Source organism: Ammospiza caudacuta, chromosome 3 (genome assembly GCF_027887145.1).
Source record: "Ammospiza caudacuta isolate bAmmCau1 chromosome 3, bAmmCau1.pri, whole genome shotgun sequence".
Classification (NCBI taxonomy): Eukaryota; Metazoa; Chordata; class Aves; order Passeriformes; family Passerellidae; genus Ammospiza; species Ammospiza caudacuta.
The window spans coordinates 33,308,297-33,329,883 of NC_080595.1; the positions used below are offsets into that span (position 1 = coordinate 33,308,297).

The following is a 21,587-nucleotide window of genomic DNA, read 5'->3' on the forward strand; positions in this document are numbered from 1 at the left end:
GAATAGTCCTTAAAATGCTTTGGGATTTATATGGATAAAAGGCAATATATAACATAAGCCTAATAATGTCTTCACCAGGGAATATTAATTACTTTAAAAGTTACCTGACTTTAAAAGTTATCATGGTCTAACTGTGAAACTGTGCTTCTAGTAAATATGAAAATGAAGTATTGTTTCCAGGACATGATTGCACCTATTCTGATCCTGATATTTTCATAGAAAACTTTTTTCAATTTCAAACTATGACAAGTGTACTTAAGTACAACTGAACAGCACCTATACCTGTAACATATTATTTAGAAAGGGAACTAAAGACATACTGAGGTTTCTCTCATCTACCAGATATAAAGACAGGCACCTCCTATTCCTCTATTTGTATGCTCTTCCTTATAGGATAGTTCTATTGGAACTGGAGTTTAAATTCATTAGACAGAGATATCCATCTGAACTGTGAAATGACTGTAGTTGTCAACGCATCTTCCTACAGATATCCCTCTGATTGTAGCAACAAAATTGGAGAAAATTAATTTGATATCAGTCTTGAATGCTATCAGTACTTTCTCTTTTTTCTCCTTGCTCTTCTTTGAAAAGTTCAGAAGCAAAAAATCCTTAAGAAGAAAAAGAAGTACTCCTTAAAAGAAAATTTTGTAAGTTTTCACTGGGACATTCTCTCAAAAAACTCTGAACACTGAGAATTGACATCTCTTTATGCATTGGCTAATCACTAATTCACTCATACAGGAAAATCATATTCTTCTGCTGTCTAAATATTTTGATTCAAGGAAGAAAAAATTTCACTGGAATGGTCTAAGTTGCCAAGTGGCGATGGTTTGCAATATGGGCTTAACAACTGCATTTATCACCTGCAAAATTGTTTTGTCCCAGCGGTCCTGCTCTCTTTCATGTATTATCTCAGTCAATGTTTTGGCAGCCATGCTTAACACATTATTCTTCCAGATAGTAGCAGCTTCTGTTAGTCTAGTGGTGATTTTCAAACAGCTTTTCATATGTCTTTATCCTGTTTAAGAAGCTTTCTCTTTCTTAGGTCCTCAATCCTTAAGAATGCTGTTTAGACCTGTAGCATCCATTTCTGGCTATTTTTAGTGAAAACATTTATAACAACAGCTGCAACAAATAAAGGATTTGGGAAATACATAAATTCCTGTATAAGGAAGAACTCCTGCAGTGTTTTGCTGACTTAAGATGGGTAAGAATTAGATTAAGATGGACAGCTTAGGTTCCAGCAAGTTTTTGGATAGTTCTTGACCTTGCATTCCTTGACAAAAATATCCAACTCAGAAGTTTCTTCCAGTATGACTGTGATGTAGATTCTCATTTGAGTAGAAGCCATCTTCTTGCAACCATTGTACAAATAGATGTAGCAGTTAAAGTCACAAAGCTTCTATACAATTTATTTAATTTCAGCACGGGTATATTGTCATCCTGGAAAAAAAAACAAGACTGGCTTGTATGGCTTGAAATACACCTTGTACGTATTTTCCATGATCAAAAGAAGTGTTGATGCTTTACCAAGTCAATATTACTGAATTTGTCCTTTGCCAAGCTACAAATGGGCAGCAATAGATGACCTGGCATTAAGTCCTTTGTAGTGTTCACGTGATATCGCAAAGCATCTGAAGTCTGCTGATGTGGTTTATGATGTAACAGAATTCCTGGAAAAAATTATTCTTTGTAAGCAACTGCTGCTCATCAGTTGTTCTATATATAACTCTCACAATAGCAACCATCTGCTGAGAACCAGGCCACTCCCCTCTTTCTCTTTTTTTTCCTTCATCACATCAAATTAGTGTTAGGATGATTTCATATACATATGGTTTGAATACTACTAACAAAGCCAAAATGAACTCTGAAAACCACCAAAGGAACATTTTAGTAGGCGCTGAGACACTGTCCAGAAAATGTTGTTTTCTGTTTTCAAACTTTCTAAACGGATGAATTTGATACTCAGAAGTTGTGTAAGATAACCAAATAGTAAAAGAAAAGGCTTGTTCTTGGACTAGAGATGCCAACGCATCATAATTTCTCTTCTGTGCTGTGCATCTACTTGTGTGGTAAAAGTAGCTAAGAGTGGGGCGATAATGAAATTAACATTTCATGGTCGCATCCCATTTAACAGTTTAAATTTTTATTGCTATATGCTTTCTGCAAGAGTTCTAACAGAGCTTCCTGTATATGGGAACTCCAAAGCAAAGAGTATCATACTGCAGAAAGGAGTTTTGGTGTCTTGATTAAGCCATGGTTCTACTCTGAAGAAGGACTTCACAAAAATACCAGTTTGGGATTCTAGCCAATGACTTCCAAACCAGCTTCATTAATTTTTTTGCATTTACATGAGGAAAAAAAAAGCTGTGGAGAGAAAATCAATGGAGTTTCTAAATGACTAGTTCAGCCAAATCTACATGGAACACTCAAAATAAAGTTGTGGCTAGTGTATCAGAATAGACAATAAAAACCTTGTAGAGCAAATGTGCCATGTGCTTTTTGGAACTCAGAGTCCTGAAATTAGGTTCTTTTAGGATTTGAATTTTTTTTTTTGCCTCTGTTGACATTAAATGGGTGTGATTAAAAGCCCTTTTTGAAATAGACAAGGTTTTGCTTTAGTGTGAATCTCACATTTGCTTAACAATGCTTATTCAGAAGTATGATGATTTTTTCAGCTTCTGTTATAGCAACATTTGCTTTGTGCTTCCACCTGTACTGATACTTGATCTGGCTTAGACTTTTCTGCATTATACTGTGACTGATGCTATCTCTGTAGTGCAAAATGTCCCTAAATATCAGTTCTGTCAAGGAGAATGTGCTTAATTATTAATTCTGTTGGGGATTTTTAGCTGGGAAAAAAAATCCAGTCCTGCTGCAAATAAAAAAGTCACAGGCATCCCAGTAAAATAAGTGAAGTTGGCTCTGATTATTCATGGAATCAGAATTGCTGAATGAAGTACATTTTCACAGCATATAACTTTTTCTTAGTCTAACTGCATTTTAAGTAAGTTTGGGAATGCTTTCTTGCTTGACACCTTTCCCTCAGCCTGTTTATTTTCATTCCAACACTACAACTCACTTCCTCTTCATTTGCCCAGCATCACCTCTGAGGACAGCATAGCATGTGACTGCACTCTGATACTCATTTCACAGGATTATGAATTCTAAAATTCTTCATCTTTATGAACTAATGAAGAAAATTCTTTACCTTCTCCCTCTGAGCTTGCCTGTATTAGGTAAAGCAGCCCAAAAGAAAATACTGCCAGGGCTGAAATTTCCTTACAGAATTTTCACCAACGGCTACAAGTATATGTTGTTTCTGCACACTACCTACTTGTTCATGTCCAGTATGCTGCCATTTTCAGGTATTCTGCACATTTGTTTTCTCTAGCTGTGCTGTGGCTATATCAAGAAAATTATCTAGGTTAAATATATGTTTGCTCTCTTTTTTTTTTTTTCTTTTTTTTTTTAAGCTGGATCTGTTCCCAAAAGCCATTTGATTGTGCTGGCACTATTAAGACTTAAAAAGTGGGAACTTGAAGTGGAGACAATTGAACCAAATGGCCCATATTATTCCTGTGAAAGGACAATTCACTTGTAGTCTTTTTGTTAAGAGCTGTCCTTTCTGGATCTGTAAGACAACATCTTCAGTACCTGCAATGGGAAGGCCATTTTAACATCTGCAGTGTTGCATGCTAAAGCAGATTATGTAAAAAAAAAAAGGCAATATGTTTATATATCTGGTCAGAATCACAGGATAAGTCTACATAAAAAAAATACTGCAGAATGAATAAAGTAGAGACCAGAGATTAATGTAGACAGTATAACCGGGATGTTTCTATTACTTTTTTCAGCAGCTATAAATAAATATAGATTTAGTTGCTGACTCAATAATATTGATTTATTATTTTACTACTCTGGTTTTTTGCAGGGTCAGCATTTATGTCCTGAGAACAATGTAGTCATACTTGTTTATGAATAAAAATACTATCTGTATGCTAAACCTTTAATCTCCATATATTATCTCAAGCTTTAGCTATTTATGAAATGAGGATTATGTAAAGTAATTTTAGATTTAAGTTTCTAACAATACCTTGAAACAAGTAAACAAAAGCTGCTTTCTATGTTTAAAGGTATTTTATATGTTTTTTAATAAAAAATGCAAATGTGATGGCATATGGTAATTAAAATCTAGAGTTAAATAACTGAGAGCTGTTTAAAACTTTTAGTTCTGCATTTCAAATATATTGAGAAAACCTCTGAAGTGATACTAAGACTGCACATTTCTAAAAATTGACCAAGACTTTCTGTGTTTTAAATTAAGGAAGTGTGGCTGTAGTTATTCCCAAAAAAATATATTTAAAGCCAAATATTTCATGAAAACTCTATCATGCCACCTAAAAGTCTGATATTGATTTTGCCAAGCAGAATTTTTTCATAAAAGTTATAATTCAGAAGTCTAAGGCCTTATAGGAAGTCCTAGTCCTTGTTACACTGGTAGTTACCTATCATAAAAAAAAAATGCACCAATTTATTAGGTTCTTAGAAATCAACATTCAGTAACTTTTCCTCCAGTCAAGCTGCCCTTTTCTAGTATTCCTCGTGTAGTAAGGCCACTTGTTTTGCTGATGTTACAGTATTTTGGACCAACCTTAACTGCTTACAGTACAATTTGTCCAGATTAAAGTTAACCAAGTATTTTTCCAGAATACAAAAGTCAGGTAAATCCTTTTGGGTTCTTTTTGCATGTTCATTACGGGTCCAATAGCTAAAAAATGGGATAGATTGCCAGATTACTGAGCTATAAAGAACTGAATTTATTTATCCACTGAACATTGAGAGTTCTTTTTTTCCTGTCATTGTAGACACCAATGAATCAAGCCTCAAGCCGGTCTCACTGCATTTTCACAATTCACATCTCCAGCAAGGAGCCTGGATCTGCAACTATCCGGCGCTCCAAGTTGCATTTAGTAGATCTCGCTGGATCAGAACGTGTTGCAAAGAGTGGAATTGGAGGCCACTTGCTGACAGAAGCCAAATATATCAACCTGTCATTACATTATTTGGAGCAGGTAAAATTGAAAAAGAGTAAAACATTTCTCCCTTTACTAAATTCCTGTTTAACAATGTGCAATGTTTTGGAAAACTTTATTGCAATATTTACTCAGTCTTAGGCTATTTATTGCAGGTTTTTTTTTTAACATTGAATTGATGTGTCTTCCTTTAAAATAAAATATTTTAATTTAGAGCAAACTTAACAATGAAGCAGTAGGATTATAGTTGGTATACAGGGTAGTATTTCCAAAATAGTTTTTTTGTTTTCTTTGAAATACTAAAGATATTTACCAGATTTGAGCTATATTTCTCCTAAAAATGTTCTGCATAATCTTCTTCCCCTTCCACAGCTGGGATCAGGATGTATCACTGAAAAGCAAGTGTTTGGGCTTTATTTGGTTCAAGCATTGTAATATGGTAAATTATTGGGCTCTTCCCTCATGTGTCGTTGTTTTATTCCTCTACCAATTTAAATCTTTGATCTTTTTGCGACAGAAGATATCATTGGTAATGTATTTATGCATTGACTACCATAACTGGATTTACACCAATAGTACTCATGGATGTAGTATAATAATAAGTAAAGAAATAAAATTTTGTTATTGTTATTATTATTGTTGTTTTAGTTATTATTAATCTCCACAAAGCTTTGTCATTCAGCAGTTGTTACTAAAAATATTCACCCTCTTAATAAGGTATACTAAAATCCCTATTCTTCTTTCACTGTTGCTTTTTGGTTTTCTTCTTTGGAAAAGGCAAATATTGAGCAAATAGATTGCTCCTAACCAACCTCATTAATTAAAAAATACTTCAGACAGCAGCAGTGAAAGGAAACTTTGGAGATAAAGATTTCTAGTAAAAAGGTTTGGTTAATTATGGCGATTATTATTGTGATTAATATGTTTTATGATAATTATATAATTATTAATTACTGAAATAATTATTTAAATACTATTTTAAAAAAATTAAGGTTTTAATATATATCTCTTTGACCTACCATGATGGTTTTATATGAGTGCATGTTTATGATGCTTACCAAGTTAGAGTAAGAAACACTTGGCAATGAATGAAATCTCTTTTGTGAATGCTGCGCTATTAAGCAATCACTGATGATTTACAAGCATCCATTTCAGATCCCACACCTGGAAGAGAAATTAATTTCTTCCTAAAACCAAATATTTAATATTGCTTACACAGTTGCAGCATGCACTGTTCCTGTTGCTAGAAATTAATTATTTTGGGAATTCCAATGGACAATACAGTACTTTCTCCTAAGGCTTCTTTAAAAATTTTTATGTAGAAACATAGCACGTCAGTGAGGCTGTCATTTAGGGGGACAATTAAGGAAAATACAGAGAAGAAAAAAGGCTTAATTCTAAAATTCAAATCTGTACTTTTTGAGTTACATTATAGTACATGTGCTATTTAGTAAAATATGCAGTTGAGGAGATCATCATTAAACCTGAAAATTTTGTGAGTGTGTATATGTGAAAATTCTTTAAAATAATGATTAGGAAGTATAACAGTTCTACTTGCTGGGGAGAATATTTTTCAGTTTTAAGTGTTTTTCTGCTACCAAGAACAAATCTCTTGGATTTCATTTAATTTATAGTCAGAGATATTTCATCTGTCAAAAGAAGAAGCTTAAGGTACAGCAGGTGGCAGTCAGTCATTTACTATCGCACTAGATTTTTTCATGCCCCTCATTTGTTTAAATTTTACCTTGAAGAATAATATCTGTATTTAAATTGTACTCAAGGGAAGTGATGAGTATCACTTCCTAAAATGAATGTCTTCAGAATAATACAAATTATACTTAGGATCCCTTCTTATTTATTGTACGATTTTTATGTAGTTAGCAGGGAATGATACTATTTTTTCATGCAAATTTTAATTCCTATTTTAGAGAAATACTGTTGGAAATAGGCATGTTGTATTCTGTCTGGGATTGTGTATTAATAGAAATGTTTTCTAATATTGAATAAAAGACCACCAAAGACAGTAAAAATGTCTTTTTTCCCCCAAATAATTGGGAATTTAACCACTCAATCCTGAACTTGCAGTGAATAATATATTAAAGTGCACAAATGCTTCAAAATTTTAATTTCTTATTAAAATTCTCAAGTCTTTATCCATCTACTGGTGGTCAAGTATTGATTTATGCCATTTTGGAATACTTTTCATGGTACAATAGTCATATTAAATGATTTTTATCAAGATGACAATAAGAACACAGTTCTGTGTTACCACGCTTGATCTACTTGTTAAATATCAGCAGCATGTTAAAAAAGTCTTCAAATAAATCCACTATACTTTTACTCCAAGCAGCCTCTACATCTAGAGAAAACTGAAGTTAGTTCTTTGTAGCTGATCTGAAATGATAGCAGGAATTTGAAAGTACTTATTACTATATCTGGGTAGGGTTTTTTGTCTGAGAGATGTAGTAGCGCATTCTGGAATTACAACTGTAGTGTAACTGTGCATATGTAGATATTCCCTTAAGACAGAAATATAGAAGATCCTGGACCAGATTTAGAGTTGCAAATTAAGTTGTACTGCCATGTGATTTGACACTATAATGGAATTATTTCCCCCAAAAAAACCCCAGGTTACTATGTTCTCATTGTTTTAATGAATGTGTTTGTTAACCCTCTTTTAACACATGTTCCTTTTACATAATGTTGAAAGATTTTTATCCATTAATGGATGGTTGCTGCCCAAATTTACCAAAGGGGTTTTTTTTTATAGTTTGTGTGTTTGTTTGTTTGCTTGGGGTTTTTTGTTTTGTTTGTTGGTTCGGTTTTTTTCTGCAAAGACCACAGTTTAAGCTTCTAAACTCTACCAGAAATGGGAAGTAGGATGGGAAACAAAGACCTCTGAAGCAGGAATATGGCTTCAGAGCCTGTGATACACTAAACAGCAAGATAGAGGTGTACCTGACAGCTGTTTCTGCAAGTGATGCACGCCAAAATGCCCATCTCTTGAGGATTCTCTGAGAACTGGATGGCATGAGATCCTGGTGCAAATCTGCTCCTTGCACCAAGGACGTGGATGGAAGCAGGGACCCTTGGGCACACTTCAGATCATGTCATATTCACTTGCGAGTCTTGCACTTTCTGTTGCGCTAGCAGTGTTTCCACATGTGTCAGTGGAGTTATTTGTGAGTGACTGTACCTGCTCTCTTTCATATAGCATACAATTTTACAAAATGTGAGAAGAGTTCTGACAGTTACTAGGGCTTAAGGTGGTTTGTCCGACCCACTCAAAATTAATCTTTCTGCTTTAGTGACATTATTAAGCATAAAATTGCAGCTATTAAAAAAACCCTTTTTATATCTAAAGGATAATAACACCTTCTTAAATGAGACAATTTTCTGATTTTTGCATTTGGTGCCTCTTAGAGAATCCAGGTTCAGCTTCTGTACAGGTGGTCTTTGTCACTTTGTCAAAGTATTCAGGAGTCTCCTCTTTCTATTCCAGATTACTTGATTGGATTGTGAAGATCTATGTAGATGAAGTTTTACTAATGGGACTTTGAACTAAAATAATTTGTGTTATGAGACTGTCACGTGACAGTGCAATGGGTTCTGCATCATGATAGCTGGTCACAGCTTTCCAGCATTAGTGTGGGAGGGTTCAGATTCTAACTGGGCTGCAGACTTCCTGCATGGACTTCAGAAAAAATGAACTTCCCTGTAACAATGTTCCCATTTTTAATGGAAATAACTTATCTTCTCTCTGGCTCTTTTCTCATCTTGTCTATTCCATTTATAGTCTCTGTGTGGCAGCGGCTGAGAATGTGCTTATTAATGTATGTGCTAGAGTACTATGAAATTTCTATGCAATATTATAAAGTAACAAAGTTTTAACGTGTTTCTATATAACAACTTGTAACATATGAGATTTGAAACCCTTGATCCAGGAAGGGGTTTCTAGATTCCTTTGCAAGACAGTAATTTTCTTATTATGCATTTGTGTTCCTCAGGGCTGCCAGTGTAAGAGTTATAGCTTTAACTTTGTGAAGACCATTTAGAGAAACTAATGCCACAAAAAAGTCACTACTAAATTTTCTAAAATAGCATTTTTTTAATGTAGTGTAAACAAAATATATACCAATATGTAACATTTATTAAAGAAAAACCAACTCCTAATCATTTAGGAGAGCTTGCACAACTCATATAGCTGATGATTTTCAGTAGAGTGCTTGGCCAGATAACAGTTCACATATTTTATATCACAGGACATCATGGGGTAATCTGGCTTTTTATTTAATAATTAGGTCCCATAATATAAACAGCTGAGGAAGGAAACTGAGAATGGTAGGTGTACAATTTCCTTTCTGGCCAAGGCATATATATTCTAAACTGAATCATTTCTTTCCAGCAGTACATTGTAATCATGCACCCTTTTATTTGTGCTTTGCTTTCCAAGACATTTTCTCAGAAATAAATATATTGGCCCATGTACAAAGTGCATGTTTTAAGAATGTGTAATTTTTAAAGCATGCTTTAGCAAATATTGAGGAAGTTTTTACTTTAATACTATACATATTTTGTAGTTATGACAAAAAAAGCATGAGGAAGATTTTCATTGAGTTCCTGTGTCTTAGGAAAACCTGTGGGTTTGAGTTTATCATGTTCAGTTTCCATGTTGCTGAGAGACTGTAAGGCTAGGGCATGATAAAATTTAATGTATTTGGTCTTTCAGGTCCAGCTCCTACAAAGACATATAAACATACTGAATTTTAACTTGGAATTCTTTCAATAAAGCCAGTGGGTTTGCAGCTAACAGTGGAGTGCATAAGCATCCCATTTTTGTTGTGTCAAAAGTTCTTGAGCAGATTGGATTTGTTCTTTATATGTTTTATATGTTGGATATGTTCTTTATACGTCAAACATTAAGAGACATATAAGTTTAAGTATTTTATTTTTGCTATTGTTTCAGGTAATAATTGCCCTTGCAGAGAAAAACCGGTCCCACATTCCTTACCGAAACTCTATGATGACCTCAGTGCTAAGAGACAGCCTGGGAGGAAACTGCATGACTACCATGATAGCAATGCTTGCTATGGACAAAAGAAACATAGATGTATGTTATTTCTATCTTGAACAAAAATCTTGTCACTTCTCTCTAGATCCTACTCTTTTGATTTTTAGTATAGATTAAAATTCAAGTGTGTAAGCTTTTATTCTTATCTTTTTGAAAGGATATTTTAATTTTGTTTCTAGGAGATAATTTGGAATAGAAATAGATAATCAATGAAAAATGCTTTAGGATAGAAACAAATCATTTAGAAAAATGTGCTTTTCTCCAAGTAATCTCAAGTCAAGGAGCAGTTGGGAAATGACTTGCACCTAGTGATGAGCTACACTTTTTTTCAATTTTCTGATTTCCTGGTGAATAAATTTTTGAGTTATGAAAGTACATTTCCACTTAAAACCTTGGCAGAACTTCTGTTAGACATCTTTGGAGTCAATTTTATAGAATATGGTAGACAAATGGAGCGTTCACTCGGAAAGAAGGGGAATTGGGAGGGTAGTTTGGGATTTATGGAAATGTTTCAAATATTTTGTATCCTGTCACTGATTTCCTGAACTGGAATTATGTGTAGTGATGTTTTCTGTTTTTTGCAAATAGATCTGTATTAGTTTTTATCAAAAGTCTGTAGTTTTTATCAAAGGGCTCCAGACAGACGTAATGGGGCTACATCTGTCTGGAGATTGGTCAGCAATGATATTATTCAAGGATCTGTTCCAGGGCCAGTTCTGTTCAATTCATTCATCAATGATCTGGATGCAGGAGTTGAATGGCCCACTAGCATGTTTGCTGATGATGCCAAACTGGGAGATGCTGTTGACTCTCTTGAGAGACAGAAGGCCTGGCAGATGGATCTAGATATATTGGAGCATAAGGCTGTGATTATTGGGATGAAATATAACAAGTTCTGTATTTATATTGGAGTAATGTCCAACACAAACATAGTTTGAGAGACCAGTGGATGGAAAGTAGCCTTGCAGAAATGGATCTAGGGGTGCTGGTCAGAGGAGCAGTGAGCCCTGGCACTTAAGAGGGCACCACGTCCTGGGACACATGAAACACAGCACAGCCAGCAGCTCTAAATAGGTGATTATCCTGCTGTCTGCTGTTCTCGCCTTGAGCACTGTGTGCAGTTCTGAGCCCCACAGGTTAAGAAGGATGTGAAGGTCCTTGAGTGCAGCCAGAGGAGGGCAACAAAGCTGGCTAAAGTCTGGAAAAAATTACCTGTGAGGAGCAGCTGAGGAATTTGGGCTTGTCTAGTTTGGAGCAAAGAAAGCTGAGGGTGGCCTCATTCCTCTCTGCATCTCCCTGAAGAAGGAAAGTGGAGAGGGAGGTGTTGAGCTCTTCTCCCTGGTGTCCAGGGATGGATTGTGTAAGTATGGTTCAAAGATGTGCCAGGGGAGGTTCAGGCTGGACATTAGGAAGAATTTCTTTGAGAGAATTGTTAAACACTGGACCAGGCTGGAGAGGTGGTTGGTGTCCCAAGCCTGTCAGCATTTAAGAGGTGTTTGGACAACGCCCTTAACAATGTGCTTTAACTTGGTCAGGCAGTTGGATAAGCTGATCATTGTAGGTCCCTTCCAACTGAAATAGTCTAGTCTATTTTATTCTAGAACATGTAGCAATGTGAGTACACAGAACACTGCTCAAAGCCATTTATAATCAGTTTATTTCCTGATTTTCCTAACATAAAAGCATTCTAATATGACTAAACAAGAAAAGAAAAACTATTTAGTCTAAGACTGTTTTCTGAAATACAGTGTAAAATATACTCAAACCGTACTTCATTTAGTTATAGACCTTTCCTTTAGAAAAGTGGACTTTACTGTTAAATGAAGACATATTGCTCAGACTTGCTAATGTAGTTATGCAAACATATTGTCTGGTTACTGAGAAAGTTGGGGAAGTTTGCTAATTTTATTTTAAGCTCTGTGAGATCAGAAGCCTTTCATATATGAATTCATCAGGTGTATCTCTCATTGTGTTCTAGATTTCTATTTTGGAAATATTTAGATCGAGCAATTATCAAGAACGAGCTATTAAACTTTTCATGTTCTTGCTTTAATATATACTATTTACATCACAGATCTTATTCTTTGGTCCTCCCAAAAATAAAATAAAATGAAACAAAAACCCTAAAAAGCAAAACAAAACCCAACAACAAACCAAACAAAAAACAAACAAACAAACCCCAACAAAATAACAAAATCCCTTCCTTAATCCCCAAAATCTGGAATGTCCAAATAATAAAGGAAGATGATAAGCTAATATGTCCAAATAATATAAAAAGATTATAAGTTGCTAATCATCAGAAAATGTCAGAATTAGAATAGGTGCATGAGTCATTATCTATAGCTATGTTAGGGCCGCATGTTGGTTTTTTTTTTTCATTGGGTGTTCATTTCACTCACAAACAATGCAAAAGATAGAACTATCTGCAGTATGATAAAAGCCACTTTCTGAAGGACCTAGTGTTGCTTCTTGTAATGAAAGTAATGAAGCAGAAAATTCAGAGTAAGAAAGGGTACTCATATGAAGAGGACAAATAGATTATTATCCTATAGAAGTGGATTATATTCCTACTTCTACCAATGAGTTTACTGAATTTCTTAAGTCATTACATTAAATTTTTTTGGAGTGCTTGGATGAAGATGTTGATTCTGATTTGTAGATACATTATTCAATATAACTGTAGCTGAAGCTGAATGGAAGCTATTTTGAACAGCAGATCATAAAATTACAATGATTGAGTATAATTTTTTGATACTTTTGACTTCAGTTTCTATTCTGTTAAGTATAATCATTCCACACACTTGCAGAAAACTTTAATTGATTAATCCTTGTAAAACCCTGAGGTGTTGTGATGATAAGCATGCTACAAAAATGATTAGGAAATTAGATGTCTGCCTTGATTACCATTTTGATGGCATGGAATAAACAAATTGTAAGCTAGCATATTGAACATTGAGAACTGAATTGATTACCTACTCATTAATTTAACATGTGCTGCACACTAAATGGGGCAAAGAGATCTAATGGAAATGTATGTATGTGTACTGTACATATAACTGTACTTACTCTACATATAGGATTTAATTAAAATCACATTGGCTGATCATCATTGCAAAGGAACAGCACAGACAGATATAGAGCCCAACTAATACAGTGTGCAACTCTATTAATTGTAAGGCCTTCCTTTCTCTGTGTGTATCCTGTGTCTTTAGCAAGAATCATCTTTCCTCGTGTAACCCTTATTCAACGTTCCAAACCGAAACCTCCAAGCACTTAAAGGGACAGAAGTTGTGTAGAAAAAGGTGTATGAACATAACATTTAAACTGGTGTTTCCCTATACTGGAAGACTGAAAACTGCAGAATTACTTCTGTTCTGAAAATCGATTCTGTTACAGTAGTGAATTAATTTAGGGGCTAACAAATTCTCTTTTAAATGCAGGCTGTCACATCCCATAAGGGTTTATCATCCTCAAGGATCATTTAAATTTCTAAGATTTATTTTTAAGATTTAATTCTGTGTTTTATTACTTGACTGAACTTTGATGCAGGTGCTGAGGTTTTATTCGTTAAATATGTACGTCTTATAACAGGGTCTGGCATTTAAGTATCAGCTGATCTAGAATGTGAGAACAATAGTTATCAGCATCTTTGATTTCTCTCTGTGTGCTAGATGGGAGTACACAATGGCTGTCACAGAATTTCCCCAACCAATTCAGTCTTGTATCTTTTTTTTTTCTGCCTTTCAGTCCTGTGGATCCCTGTCTTAGCTCATCTGACAAGTTTTTATCTGGTATCATAGTTCCCTTGTATGTCTCCCAGTTTCAAGTCTCCCAGCTTGTTTCTCAGTTGTCCTGGATTTCCCGTATTCTTCCCTCCATTTTTTCCCCGGCTTCTTTTACCTAAATTGCCTAGTCCATTTTTCACCAAAAAACCAACCAACAAACCAAAACCAAAATGACAACAACAAAAACATAACTTTTATTAGTTTTCTCTTTTTCTCATCATTCAAAGGTTATTGCCTTCTGTGTAGCATGGCTTTGTTATCCTATAGTTCCAGCTGGGGACTTACCTGAAACACAGTTGCTCAGGGGATAAACTGTATCAGTAAAATATGTCCTATGATTTAACAGTTTTATGTGCTCCTGTCATAAATATGCTAACCTAATTTCCCTTCGGTATTATGATTTTGAAATAGAAAATGGTAGAATATTTCTGTAACATACTCAAAAAATGGAAATGTAGTTTAATGGCTTCATTAGCAGTCTGGCTACTTACCTGGTGCAAAGGTAATTGGAATTCTGTCTTCTCTCTCATTTTTTAAAATTTTTCTTCCAGGAATCTATATCAACCTGCAGATTTGCACAGCGAGTTGCTCTTATTAAGAATGAAGCAGTTCTTAATGAAGAAATTGACCCCAGATTGGTGAGAACTGTCTGGGCACAGAGGGAAGGAGATTGCCTGGCTTAAGTTTTGTTAATCAATAGCATACAAATTGATGTTGGGGATTTTATACTGAAAAGTGCCATTAAATTGTTTTCAGATGCAAGCTCCAACTTTTTTTCTTTAAAATAACTGCCACTGTAACTTTTTTTCTTTTGGACACAATTATAATTAAGTGGATCTTTATCAAATCTATAATTAAGTGGATCTTTATCAAATCAAAGGCTTTCTCAACTCTTAAAGCATCTGAGGAGAAATGGTCACTTTCATTATCATCTTAGTGTTGTTTCTTTAGTATGATAATTCCTAAATCATAGTCACAGATTATTGGATGGTTCTAAAACTCTAAGAACATACCAAGATTGCTAATCATTTGATGAAGGCACACAATTTCGCTGAAACAATTTGTGTATTAAAAAGCTGAGAAATATACCAAGTCCTTCATTGAAATTGGTTCAAGGAACATTTTAGATAGGAACAAAGAACTTTGTGAAGTTACCATCAAGAAAAAAAGAGGGAAACAAGCAAAGGAGACAGAAATGGCTAATTAAGTAGCTAATGATTTTATTTATTGTTACTTTATGGTAATTAACATATTTCAGTTATTGTTAATAATTTTACTTTTATTTTTTCTTGTCTCTTCTTCTTGACTTTCAAAGGGAATAGAAGATCCTTGTCAAGTTTTCAGCTGGTTTCCTTTGTCATTATTATTATTTATTTTATTTTTCCTTGCAATTTCTAATAGCAATAGTATCACTGTTAAAAAAACAGTATTTTTTAAAAAAAAAAAGGCAAAAAAACCCCAATAAGCATTGCACAACTTCTTAATTTCTATCTGTCTGTTTTCTTTTCTTTTATACATAGACTTTCTAGTAGCAAATCATGCAAAGCATTTCTTCCATGGCCACAGAAAGCTTTGATTGAGGTAAAGCATATGCAGGCTCCTGAACATTTACTACATCCTGTGGAGCTATACTCCACAAGTTTGGTATGTCTTGCTCTGCAGGATCATTTAGCAAGTAAAGCAAAAGTGGACACACGAGAGTTACAAAACCATCCCCTCTTGTGGAAAAAACAGGGGAACACAAGTACCTTGAATTTATATGGCCCTGTGCTCATTGTGGAATTTGTTGCCCATCTTAAGTGTATTCCCAGGGGGCAACTCTATTATTCAAAGTGCTGGACTTAAGATCTTTTTCATAAAAATCAAATTTTATTGTAATAAGATAGCATTAATTTTATGAAAAATCAAAACACAATTTATTGTTGGTATCTATCATCTGTGATATATGCATGCTTTATAAAAGGTGTTCACAATACGTCTTGGTGGATCTGAGTTAAGTCAGATTATTGCATAAACTTTATTCTTCATAATGGAGAATTCCTGACTTTTTATCTTAATGAGAAAATGAATTTGTACCTCTTATACTTTTAAGTGACTCATCTTTGAACCTCTCTCACTCATGGCTAAAGGACATAATTTAAACTGAAAATTGAGGTCTTGAATTAAACCTCATCTCTTCTGGTGTTCATGTAAAAATAGAAATGAAGTTATTTGCCTTCTGTAGATTTTTGTTTGTCTTAATAAGACTTGAAAATGAATCTTCTATCCATATCCTGAAATTGGGATTTCTGTTGTTGTGAGATTGAAGTTAATCATCCTAATAAATTTGAACATTGAACAGAGATCTTACTGTGATTCAGCTGTTTTAATTTTCTTGACTCACCAGCTGGCACAAACTATATCAGAGTATGGCACCAAAATGGGGCAACGTAAAATTAGGGTAAAATATTTGGCCTGCAACATTCTCTAAGTGTTCTTGCAACTTCTCTAATTAACAGTCATAATTTTAATAGGCTATTAAATAAAATATTTTAGACTTTCATACTTTATTCTAAAAACAACCCTATACACTGTAGGTTTAGAGTTAAAAGAAGTAATCATATGCACATTTAAAATAATTGAGTTTTCAAAGGAAGTTATCTTAGGAAGTTATGATTTAACCATTAAAAGAAATAGAAATGTTTGAAGGTGTTTTAACATCCAGCAAAAATAGGTGTCATTGATTTCAACAATCTCATTACTGGAAAGTGCATGCAATGAAAATGATTAATTTTCCTTAAAAACATTCTTCTCTTGGAAAGTTATTTTGCACATGGAATCAGTGTATGCAAATCCATCTAAAAATACCACTGGCCTACTGATACATTTGAGCCATATAAAGAGAGACTTCATTAAATAATCAACCATTAAGTGTCCAAGAATGCACTCATTCATGTCTTAGACTTAGGTATATGCACATTGCTCTGCTTTGTAGAATTTGGCTTTGAGAGTTTAATGATTAGTAAAATTTGGTTTTATATAGGCATTTATTCCCAAAGTACAGATTCTGACAATGACTTCCTAGAATTTAAAAATCTAAAGTTTTCCATGTAATGTTATTACTATTCATTAATACCATTTAATTTCATTGTTGCTTCCTGCCATCAGTTTGTTGTTAGCAACTGATGCATCCTACAAGTATAGCATGCAATAATTTTAATAATAGCAAAATGTCACATGAAAAAGAAAAAAAGGTAAGATTAAAATTATGATATTGCTTGGAAATTTCTGTTTCTATAAGAGAAAGAAAAAAAAATTGCTTTTGTTGTATAGTTGTCCTTACTCTAACAAAGGTGTCAGTTCTTAAATGTGTTTTCATTATTAAGAGGTAAAACGAATGAGTCAGAAAAACTCTTTTTATTTCTATGTCAAATAATGTTTCTCTTTTGCAAAATATCTTTTGAGCTCTTTCTGTACAGCCAAGTCTTCTAACACAAGAATTTACTGAATTTGGAAGACTTTTCTTGGGTTTTTAAATGGAAAAAAAGGGAAAAAAATGCTTGGTGTATTTAAAGTATTTTGACAGTTTTTAGAAAAGACATCTTGTTTAAAAAAAGAGAAAACTACAGTTTATTTACCTAAACTAGACCTTCTACTGAAAAAATCATAAACAAGCTATTAATTTGTTGGTGATGCTTGGTTTATGTCTTGCTGTTTGTAGATGATTATCCAGCTGAAAAAGGAGATCCAGGATTTGAAGGATGAGTTGGCACTGGTGACTGGCAAGCAAAGAACATCAGAGCTTTCCCAAGAAGAGCTACTTCAGTAATGTCTTACATTGTTTTCATTTTCTCCTTTTATTATTATACTTTTCATCTGTTTCTTTATTGGCATAAATATTTAAATTCATCTGTGAGTTTTAAGCTTCCTTGAGTGAATAATAAAGTGGAGTTAGGTGCCAGTTTAGAATGGCAGATTTCCATGAAAAGCTCTGTGAGGCTGCTGGCTCATGTTTTTGCAGCCTCAGCATTGAGGAAGTGAAGTAAAGTAAATGCAAAGATGGGAATGCCTGTCAAATGCCAGGCAAAAAGAAGTGTTGTATAATAGGGGAGAATGAAAAACAGTCTCTCTCAAAACTGGATATGCAATCTGAGTAGATTCCAAAAAATATTCTTGTGCTAAGATGTATCCTGCTGCAGCATTAGTTTGATATAAACCAAAAGAAATCTCACATTTCGGATCCACGATTAGTCCGTGTCTTGAAAGCCAAATATTCTTTTTTTTTTAAATGGAACATTCGGTTGAAATATACTATTAATTCATGTAAATATTGTAACATTCTGTAGCTTTTGGTAACAGATCAGTACCGCATATAGAAACTTTCTAAATATGATGTGTTTACTCAGGTCTAAATGTTCACATTGACTGAATTCAATTTCTAGGCTTGAAAAATTGATTCCTATGTAGTATGGACCTATTTAATTACTGTACCTCAAGTCTATAAAGAAAGAACTACCTAATTTTGTTTGATTAGGATGTTAACAGTAACCAAATTGAAGCTGTAGGAATATTTAGTCTTTAATTTCTCAAGGGACTGCTCCAGAAGACAACTGCCAGTGCTCACAATTTCCCCCGACACATAGGAGAGTCTGGAGACATGAGGACAAGCTGCTACCTTGAACCTTGAATTTCTCATTTAGATTGTTCTCATTATTGATCCTTTACATCAGCAGTTATCAGTAATTATAATTTTAAAAAAATAGTTATATATATATTAAAAAAAAATAGTTATCTCCTACCAGAAATGTCCCTGCAGTTCCTATGGAGTTAATATATATTTATCATCTGCCCAAACATGAGTGTCAAATGCACAAATAACATTGCAGAGTAGCATGAGATGTGACCAAGACTAGCCATAGAAAGAAAAGCACCTTTCTTTTTCATTATATGCAGAATTAAATGCCCTTATTGGTTATCTTCTTTTTACCCTGGCAGAAGGGTAAAAATACACCTTTTTAATCTTCAAAAGATGACAGACTTTCAGTGATTTTATTCAGACATACTTAAATAATTTATATGTTAGTTTAAATAAGTGCTTTCATAGCATAATTGTAAAAATCTGTCACATTAATTTTCCACTGTTTGCTGCTTACTTTGTGTAAAGAAACTGGGGTTTTGAAAATTGTATGAGTTTTCTAAGACCACAGTCACAAATCTTACTTGCTAAGATTTTTTATCTTTTTGCCATGGAAATGGCAGTCTTATAAACAGGAATAGGTTATAAATAGTAATGGATTAATGATTTATTAAATTTTTCATTATGATTATGCAAAGGAAAAGTAGGAATGTACCTTCTGCATAAAATTGCACTGTAGCATACCTCTGGGAGGCCTGATTTCAGAATTGTGACTAAAAAGAATATTAGTTTTATGTTTTTCCTTTTTATCTATGTAGCACAATATATAGTACATTACGCTATCAGAAAAGGTTTCTTCTAGGCTCATAACAAGGAATTTTGCATCCCATTACTCCAGAAAGAAGCAGGGTGGAGACTTTTATGAGTTTCTACCTGTATTAAGTCGCGCAATTAGAAATAACTTTCAAGGACCTCAGCTACGCTAGGTCAATGCAAAATTTTAAGGTTTCTAAATTTATCATTTCTTTATATTTATTTAGGGTCATGTAGCACATGTATTCATTGTTTCAAAATTAAGTTCTTTCTTGGAACAAATGCTGTGGAATTAAAATATAGAGCAGCAGTTAAGTACGGCTGACTGGGATATAATAATTTTCCTGAGGATCAATACTAAACAAGAAGGGCCTCAAACAATTAATCTCATCAATCATCAGTGCCATATAATAACATTTTTCAGGGATTGTTTTCTTAATATGTTTTTAAGTGAAAAAAAAGAAAATTGGATATATAGAGTTGCTCAAACAGACAGGCAAAGAGAGTGTTAGAGAATAACTGTCACATACATGAGTCAGACTGGCTTGTTGGTATTTGGGCTGCAGTTGAATGGAATGCTGAAAGCTAAGTCAATCTTTTCTAGAACAATTCAAGGGAAGGAAAATACCAAATGTCAGTGTTTATGAGTTTTGCATTTGTCTGTGTTCATGCAAACAGAGTGCTCACAGATAAACAGCTGATGCAGCTCAAACACCCAAATGAAAATATAATGAAATGATAGTATAAAAAGCCATTACTTCAATGAAAGTATCTTTTTGTGGTTTTGAACATTTATACTTTTTGAGCTTGCTTTCATATGGCGATAACATTTGTGACCTTGCTGATTTACATGTGTGGGCTTGAGGTCCATAAAAGTTCTGAGCATTTATGACAATCAGCAGATAGAATCTAAGTGTTCTGTCTCCAGTTAGAGTCTATCAACACATAACAGCAAATCTCCACGACAGTTCTGTTTATTGGGACTGGCCATCTGAGCTTGGAGCTACTCATTATCTGGAGAGTTTGTACACATTAAAGAATAAATATACAAGTGAGTAGTCCAAACAGAACTATGGACCTGGATGATGGCTGATAAAATCACGATTGACTATTACTGGAAAATGTCTATGTTGGGATTTAAATCTGGTTTTGCATCTATAATGAAACCTAAATAATATTATTTATCAGGAGCCATACAGATCAGTTTGTTATGACAGGGAGAAGAAGAAAAGAAATATGGTAAAGGTGATAATGCAACATACTCTGTTGTGCTTTATTTCAAGTGGCCACCCAAGAATGATTTTAAAGCACTAGTATTGTAGGGGATTATTTTATTATTATTGTTTTTATTGTTGATGTTTTTCTTTAATGTCAGAGAGGAAACTGTAATTAAGGTCATTATGGATTTCAAATCCCACTTAGACATTTTTGCTGAGTTAAAATATCTTCTGTTTAAACTTAAATAAACTATATCTCATTGTGTGTGTGTGTATATATCTATGTAAATAATTCAAGTTTATATAGTTATTTTCCAAATTCTTAGACTTTGACTGAAGTCTAACTGTGGTTAATTTTATTGCAAATACTTGACTAGTAAGGAGAACTGTTACAAAGGATAGTCTTATAAAAAATGGATATGTTTTAATACTTTTTTTGATTCATCATATGTATTTTAACAGACGTCACAGCAAAACTGATCTGCTGAGAGTATTCTGACCCTGGGTTCGTTTTTTTTAATTCTTTGATGCTGAGCACTGATGGTGAAAGGTACAAAACATGTCAGTGAGAAACTCCATGCACTGAGTACACATTTATTGTTTTTGTCCCACACAATACTTTATCTTAGGCACTTTTCAGTAGAAGACAGATGCCAAAATGAAACCAAGCCCAGTAGTATGTGTGTAGATCCAATATTTTTTAGTCTAACACAATGCTTATGGTATTGCATAGGTTTTTTTGCTCTCTACATATGTTGCAGGAACTAGGTGTTAGTGATTACCCAGGAAACAAGTGTTAATAATAGGTGAAAATTATATTTTGTATATTTCTTGACTTACTAAGTCAAGAAATGCTGAACATTTCTCATAACGATGAGCTTCATTCTACTTGTTTACATTCAGAGCATTCCAAAGGAAATTGATGGGCTACTCAATGCAGTTGGAATTGCTAAATATTTGCAGGTAGCCTATGAATAAGCTGATTTTCATTCTTTATTGTTTTTTCCCTCAAAAATCAAAATTCTTCAGGGATTTATTTTAATTTTTTTT

The 21,587-nt window shown here is 33.8% G+C and overlaps 1 protein-coding gene across 1 annotated transcript in view; it reads left to right on the top strand.

Moving 5' to 3' along the window:
• Positions 1–21,587, top strand: part of KIF6 (kinesin family member 6) — a 156,134-nt gene that overhangs the window by 31,533 nt on the left and 103,014 nt on the right. The window contains exons 7-10 of the mRNA XM_058802336.1: positions 4,869–5,075; positions 10,003–10,146; positions 14,444–14,530; positions 17,593–17,696. Coding sequence (XP_058658319.1) covers positions 4,869–5,075; positions 10,003–10,146; positions 14,444–14,530; positions 17,593–17,696 — 542 coding nt within the window. The remainder of the gene's footprint in view (positions 1–4,868; positions 5,076–10,002; positions 10,147–14,443; positions 14,531–17,592; positions 17,697–21,587) is intronic.